Source organism: Vigna umbellata, chromosome 1, assembly GCF_029865625.1.
Source record: "Vigna umbellata cultivar VRB3 chromosome 1, Vumbellata_1.0, whole genome shotgun sequence".
Classification (NCBI taxonomy): Eukaryota; Viridiplantae; Streptophyta; class Magnoliopsida; order Fabales; family Fabaceae; genus Vigna; species Vigna umbellata.
The window spans coordinates 48,498,781-48,507,180 of NC_142165.1; the positions used below are offsets into that span (position 1 = coordinate 48,498,781).

Genomic DNA, 8,400 nt, shown 5'->3' on the forward strand with positions numbered 1-8,400 from the left:
AACTTGCATTTTCTAATTGAATACATCTTATACACTTGTATTTGTTTATGTCTTTTATCAATTATATAATGTTATACTTTGTAAGATACTCTTACTAAATTACAGTGTTACATTTTTAAATAAATATTTTTTCATAATATTAATTATATACATTTTAATATTAAAATTATGATATGATAAACAAAATACTTAAACTGTAAATATGCCGTAATTTTTTAGTATACTTAACATCTTTTAACTATACTCGTAAAATTAATTGGTTTTTAACAAATTACATTATCACAACTTCAGTTATAAAAATACTAATGGTCAAAGGTCTCAACCACATACTAACAAAAATTAATTTAGTAAAAAATTAAACATAATTATAACTATAAATTATAGAGATTTTATTCAATGAAATAATAAATATAATATCACAAAAATATTCACATTTAAATAATGTCATAACCCATTTAAAACCCACTAAAAATTCAATTTGAGTGGAAGTCAAATGTCAAGGAAGAGAGCTGGAAATCAGAGAGTGGAAAACAGGTGACAGCAGGAGGTTGGTCGTTCGCTAATAACGGTAGGAGTAAAATTCTGGGTTTTCAAAAGTTCACGCCACTTCTACATGCACCCTTCTTCCCCAAAGTTCTGAACTTTCATTTTCTCCTCCTTCTCTCTAAGATTTCTTCATCCTCCCTCTACAAAATCTTACTCTTTTCTTCCTCCGATCATCAAACAAACCACACCTGAGCACTCCCGGCGTCGAGGGCGTTCGTTTGAACCGATCAGTTTTTGATTCCGAGCTGGTAAGTTCATCTCTCCTTCAGTCGCGTGTTTTCTATTGCATGCAAACCCAGATTTTTTGGTTGCATGAGTTGATCCTCTCATTCTGAGTATTTCTGGTCTTGTGTTTGATTTAGTTTCTTAAGGCGTGACTGTAGAACGCTAAGGTCTCTGGTGGGCGAACCATATGCTGCATTTGTGAACGTTCGGTTACGCTTAGAGGTAAAGGAAGCTTATATAATTTGATTTAGATTCTTGCTTTGTATGGATGCATGTTCGTTAATATGAAATATGGTTGTTACTGCATTGTTGGCTGTATGAGTATATGAATCTAAAAGATGAGAAAATGGAATGATATTGTGTTGATGATTTGGTTGGTGATGAAATATTGTATGCTGTTTAAAAGTATTGAGGATTAATGAAAGCCATGAAATGGGTAGGGATGTTGTCGAGAGTCAGTATTGACCATTCAGTTATACTTGAGTATTCGGTCTTGGACCAAGCGTTCGTTTCAGTAGCGTTCGTTCTTCATAAGTGTTTGGTATTAGACCAGCGCTCGTTCAATATAGTGTTCATTTTTCTTGTGGACTCGGTTGGAACTATATTCTTTCATTTGGAGAGAATTCTAGTTTAAGACGAGTGTCTTCGTTTTGTAATATTCGTACATGAGCGTTCGGCCAAGGGTAGTCGTTCCTTGGTATTTGGTTATAAACTTCAGTATATCTATATGCATTTGTATATTTCGTTCGATCTTGAACACTAGTTAAATGATATCTTATATGTATTAAGCCTTTATTCTATAAGTTTAGTAGTGCTCGGTCTTACCCAATCGCTCGTATTAAGTAGTGCTCGGTCTTACACCAAGTACTCGTACTAAGTGGTGCTCGGTCTTAAACCAAGCGTTTGACCTTGATTCAGTAATATGATTTTTAAAATAAGAGCATTCGGCCAAACTCAATAAAGTTCGGTCTCTACAGTGCTCGGTCTTCAACTAGCACTTGTTCTCCTTGATGTTAAACTCATTAATAAAGCTAAGTATTTATATCGTTTGGTTTCTTCATATAATTACGTCCATTATTATTATTTGATGTCCTACAGTATCAGTTTCTAATGGTGTTCGGCCTAGAGTGTTAGTACTCGGCCTAGGCTTTATGGTGTTCGGTTTGAACTATCAAGAGTCAGTTCATTAAATTGGCTCACTTGGTAAATAACGTTCGATTCTATTAGCCTCTGAGAACTATTATTGTATTTGGTCCCTTTCACAATAAGTGAGTAACTCTCTCGATTTGATATGTTTTGAGTTGGAGACATCTCGATCTCACTTCAAGTGTTCGGTCTTGTTCTGGATTAAAAAACTAACGTTCGGTATTTGGTATCCTACGGGATCTTTATTCAAATTTTAATAATGAAAGATGATGGAATATGATATGGATGAAATGACTTTGGTTATGAAAGAGTGTTCCGGGGAGGAATATCTCATGATTTGATATTGGAATGGTAAAGTATGAATGTGGTCAGACTAAGCTATCGTTCATCCTGACATTCTAATGGTCACCGAGTCTCAAGTAGAGAATGGCGACGCATGTGGTGAGAATAGCAGGAGGCCTGGTTGCGTATAGCTTGGGGTTCCAGCTATCGGACTAAACTCATGTGTAGGCTTGGGTTTCCAGCTACAATGAGGATGAAGGGTTAACCTCGTGTGGCGGCTTGGGTTTCCAGCTATGGTAATTCTGATGGTTTTCGAGATTACCTTTCCACGAGTGCACGAACGTAGTAGCTACACAGAATTCATACAGTCCGGACAGTCAGAGTAAAAAGAACAGTCTTTGCATGCATTGTTATATGATTATGGTTGGGAAAAGTATGATTTTTGTACATGATGATTTTTATTAGACTTGTGTGAAATATATGTTGATGTTTTAATTAAATTACATAAGCTTATCCTATTTCCTCTCATGTCATGTATTCCCGTTCGTTCATCCTTGTCACTACGATGATCACCCTATGGATGGGAGCAGAAGGAGAAGAGATTGTTGGAAGAAGCATTGGAACTTAGGACGCTCGATCAGTTATTGGTCTACTCTTTTGTAGGAGCGTTCGATCATTCGTTTACTTTATCTTTTGATTTGACCGTTCAACATAGGAAGGGTTATAAGTCGTTCGTTCTATATTTGTAGTCATTTGTACAGTTTTAATTATCTGCTATTTTTGTAAGGTCGTTCGGCCATAACCGTACATCCTATCTTTTGTAAAAACTAAGCTGTAATATTATTATATATGATCTTTCTATTATATGATTTTACACTGTATTTTTGAGATGTTACAAATAACATTGTCAAAAAATCAAATTACAATTAATACAAGATGCTATAAATAACATAATATTATAAATAAAAATATTCAGTATTTAAATGTTAATATTTTTTTAATGAGATCAATATTTCTCTGCTACCAAAAACTAATTATAATTACCATATTCATTTAAAGATTAAAAAATTATTAATTGGTCCTTTTATCCTTTTTTATCTCTTTATTCGGTTCTCACAATAAACAAATTCCCATTATTTACACAATAATTTTAAAAAATTGATATACAATTTTATAAATTAATTAAAATATAATCTTATGATATATAAATTATTTAAAAAAACAACCCGTGCGACGGGTAGAGATAGTTAGGAGTCCTTCCTAATGCATGTAAATAGCCAACTCAGTTTCACAAAACACCATTTCCTTAGCCAAATAAAAAAGAGACAACTGAATTTTTTTTTTGTAGAAGAAAAAGAAAATATATTTCTCTAAGGAAGCAAGTTTCATAGAGGCTGCCATAACTGATTTTCAGTCTTCATATTCTGTTTCTTCATCGTCATCTTCATTGTTTCCTCCAGTATATCTCCAACCATCTTCAACATTGTCACGATCTTCTTCTGTTTCCTCACTATCTTCTTCATCAAAAGGTTCATCTTTCACGGGCCAAGAATTTTTATTTACAGTTAAAGTGGGAGTGGACACTTTGCGTTTTGCAATTTTGGAAGGAGGCAACTTAAGACTTGGTTTAGGCCTACTCTGTTTCTGAATTTTACCATTTGACCGTTTCGCGATATAGGCATCTTGGTCACTTGCTTCATCCATTTCATTGTCAACATTATTAGCCTGAGCATGCTCAGCATTTTCATCGGGCATCATCCCCGGGTGTTCCCTCTTCAAATGAAGTCTAAGCTTGTATTCATGGATATATGCCTTTTCACACCCATCATATGGACATGCATAGGGACGGTCGGATGATGCAGAACCATATGCCCCTCCAGACGATTTAGCAGTTTTTGTTTGTTTCTCTGAAGGTGGAGTAGTGTATTTTGTCACATCCACTGATGCATTCTGTAAGATAAGGTTGAAATTGCAAATTAGAAGACTGTTCAAGAAATGTTTAATAGTTTCAAAATATTATGAATCGCATATACTATAGCAATCCATCAGTTTCGGATTAGAGGCATCTATTAACATACCAAACGAAACAATTACACCAAAACCATACGTATATGAATTAAAACGAGAGATTTTTACATGATAACATGAAGCATGTGATATTAATAAACTATGGTCAAACAATAGCAATCTACCAACCTTTTCATGATGGGATGCAATGTGATTCTTTAGTTTGTATTCGTGAGCATATCTCTTTCCACAATCTGGGTACGGGCAGATATGATAGTTCTCTTGGGAATGTGTTTTCATGTGAGACCTTAAGTTGAAATCCAAGGAAAAGGCCTGCAGCAGATAGACGAATTTGGTGACTAAGATGTTGTGATAAAAAGCATACAATCGTAATACATTATCCAAAACTCCAAAGCAAAAGATAAACAGTACTGGAAATTATGAAATAGTAGAAAATAATTGAAGATGATATCATACAAAGTAATCTAATCCACTCGGAAGAAATTAGTTTAGCTTTAAAGAAGGTCCACTGGCAATTATACTCAAGAGAACGTTGAAATAATGTCTACATTTTCATACACGTACATACTTAATATATGTGTGTGTCTGTCGAGAGAGATAAACAGCAGAGATCAGGACAGATTCATCTTGTTAAGGTGAAAGGTTCAAAATCGTGGAAAGATAATATTTAGTGTGATGAAAATGTTAACAATGATTTAGTTGCAATAAAGTCAACTATAAACAAATATATGGTCATTTCAAATTTCCTATGAGGAAAACACTCCAATGCCATAGATGGCATCCCATTAGGCTAATTGGCAATATGCCACAGATCCAAATGTGTAAAACCATATGGAATAATACACAGAACATGCAGTACAAACTAGGAAAAGGAAGGCATCATAGAAAACAACAAACCATTAATTGGACCGATTCATCACCTTACCACAACCTTCATGAGGACACACAAAATCCCTCTCCCCTGTATGAATGAGAAAATGTCTTTTCAATTTTGAGCTATCCAGAAATTTCTGCAATGTAAACAAAATAGTAATGCTAATTAGAGTTTTTTCTTCTCCAGAGCATTAAACACAATGCTTCACACTAAAGCTTTTAGGCTATTAGGCCAATCATCGGACAAGAGAATGGTAAAACAAAGTGAAGTTGGATCTGTTTCTACAGGATGCAGTAATATAAATTATTTCAAATCATGGCAATACATGTGCATGGGTTTAAACTGTAAGTAACACAATCACTACCTTTCCACACCCCTCGTAGTGACAGACATATTGCCTCTCTCCATGGATGTGAGAATGCTTCCTCAATGCACCAGCATCTATGAATGTCTTTCCACATCCATCATAGCTACAAAGAAAAAGTACTTCAGTAGTTGGCTCTGGTTCTGGCTCAGGCATTGTTGGCTCTGTTGTCTTTTCTTTTAAGGTCTTCAAGGTATCCTCTTAGAAAAGTAAAACAGAGAGAAATGTAAGGTACAAAAAATGATAAAATAACATCATAAGATATTATTGCATGTTTTATAACTGCATTGTTTTTTGAGTCAGAATCAAGGATTAAAAATTATATTAAAACTTTTAAACGAAAATAAAAAAGTAAAGCCATTAAGAATAAGAACCATTGTGTTCGATGTTCAAAATTGCAAGCAATTAACCAATAGGGAAATGTACACATTTGACACCAACTTGCAGATCTGGTTATATAAATTTCTCTTCATAAAATCCTTTGTAACAAATTTGCTTTTTATCAAGAGTCTTCTATCCTATCCTGGACTCGAAGAAGCCCTAATTGACCCGATGAATGATACCTGGAAAGAATAGCTCTCAAATGAGCATTTAACAGTTCATTGTGTAGCACAATGTCTTTATTTATAACTAACACCCAGTATGTTCTGTTGTGGATACGATTCTTGTGCCCAATCAAAGATGTGATGTAATCCATTTCAGCTTTAGAGTGAGAGTAGGAAAAAAAATATTCTAACCAATTTCATTAACCTTTTTTGGGTGGTTGGTTCTATAGAAAACAATTTAATACAGTCTTGTTTGTTATTCAATTCCAATCCAATAGGTATTTAGTTATTCCCGCTTCAATGGCGATTGGTAAACTTCTAACACTCCCGTTCTATCTATTCAGCTTCCCTTTGTTTTTGCATCTCTCTACAGCAACTCATTATCTCACCTCAACAAAAAATATTAGGTTAAATCATCTTAAAATCTTCCCCTTATTTTCCACCAAGTTTTGTATCATAACAAAACTGTACGTAGAAGCTAAACAAAACAGTAATATCATTTAAAAAAATGCAAAGATGCAGAGAAATATAGCCAAATGGAAGCAGGATTGAACAAAGATGTAAGCTAGCTAAATAGGGAAAAAAGACCAACCTGTTACCCATTTTAAGAGCATGCATTTTCCTCCAGTTGTTACAAGATCTTGGGGAACCCTGGCATCCACAATGATCAGATTATTAGTATAAATTTTACCTAAGAGGTAGGAAAAGGAAGAAACAAACCAATGACAAATATATTATAATTGGTCTCTCCCTCTAAACACTAGATGGAAAAACTAACGTTAAACACGTTCCCTCCTTTAATTCACATTCCTAAACCGAGACAATCATAAAACATTTGTAAAAACAACGAGAACGGTCTCAAGGTCTCATGATAACCCCCAATTACAATCCCACTCATTCAAAATATATTTTCAAATAAGGAGAATAAACAATTTCACGTGAAAAATCGCCTCTCTGCTCTTTCCCCTCCAAACTCCTCCACTCCGTCTAAAACCATCAAACCCGCAATCAAACATCGAAACAAACCACTTTCCCAAAATCAATTCAATAAACACAGTAATCAAGGAAGAAACTGAGCCTGGTGAATTGAGTTAAATCCCTCTCTTATATCTCCCCAACACACTCATAGCTACCACACCACAAATAATACAATTGAAAACCTTAAAAGATAATATGTAAATTGAAATCATGAGAGACGACAAATTCATCTATACCATTCTTTAACCCATTTAACTGCGGGAGCCTTGGACTTGAGAATGGGACGTCTTTCGAAGTAGCTGCTACTGTAGTGAATCTCCATCTACGATTCACTGCCGCGCCAAAACTCACTTCGTTTCGCAAATTCTTCGAACCTTTATCTCGATTTAGGGTTTGCTGTTTTCAGGGACGCATTTTCTCAATAATGGGTTCCTCTCTTGCTTTTCCTCTTCACTAGGAGTTATCGCAGGCTTAAAGGGAGAAGACATTGTTTTTATCCATAAAATAAAATAAAATAAATACAAGGGTTTTGTATTTCTACACCATTCAATATAAATAAATAAAATATCTGTAAAGTGATACTTAAATATTTTAAAATTTTATAAAACTTTTACGCGCGGTTGTTTTTGTTTGTATATCTTTTTGTTATCAAGTATAAGTATAGACAAGTATATATTAAAATAAAAGATATTTAAACTATAAATAAAAATATAAGAAATAATAAATATTTTTAATAATGTATTATAATGTCGGTATTGATTGTGTTAAATTAAGTGTGCTACTAATTTTGTTTTGTTTTAAACTAGTTTTTTTTGTATAGGTGTAACTTTTTTTTATAATGTGATCTTGATTCTAATTTGTTTTTTAAGATTTATTTTTTTTATTTCTTAGACAAAATATTTTATGCTTTGTGTTTTCTTTTCCATTTTAAATCTATATCTATGATTTTTTTCATTTTTTTATTTATACAATCTTTAATATGCTTTCTCTCGTATACATAAATGACAGTAGTATAGAATCTGAAAATAAAATTTTGAGAAGAATAATAATTTAAAAATAATGAAACTTAATTATTTTAATATTAAAATATTTTAATATAAAACTTTTTGTAATAAATTAATATTAACATTAATTTTATTAATATTCATATTTGAATTAGTATTTGTATTATTATGAGTTTTAATATTATTAGTGGTAGTTTTATTATTTTTATTATTAATATTATTAGTATTAATATTATTATTGTTATTATTATTTAATATAATATTTAACTAAAATGTTTATATACATCATTAGTAAATTATTATATTAATTTTATAATTTAATATATATTGTAACACCCAGTTTCTAATATGTCATGAGTTATTAAAAGTCGATAAAATTAAAAAAAATTCTAAACCTTATTCAATTAC

General features: G+C 32.6%; 1 protein-coding gene across 1 annotated transcript; it reads right to left on the reverse strand.

Moving 5' to 3' along the window:
* Positions 1–3,437: 3,437 nt before the first annotated feature.
* On the reverse strand, positions 3,438–7,468 carry YY1 (zinc finger (C2H2 type) family protein). Its single transcript, XM_047298685.2, has 6 exons — positions 7,225–7,468; positions 6,603–6,661; positions 5,466–5,665; positions 5,148–5,237; positions 4,396–4,539; positions 3,438–4,149 (listed from the first exon to the last, which is right to left on the reverse strand). Exons 1-6 carry the CDS (start codon positions 7,308–7,310, stop codon positions 3,610–3,612), a joined length of 1,119 nt encoding a protein of 372 aa, XP_047154641.1. The 5' UTR covers positions 7,311–7,468; the 3' UTR covers positions 3,438–3,609.
* Between the last annotated feature and the right edge of the window lie 932 nt (positions 7,469–8,400).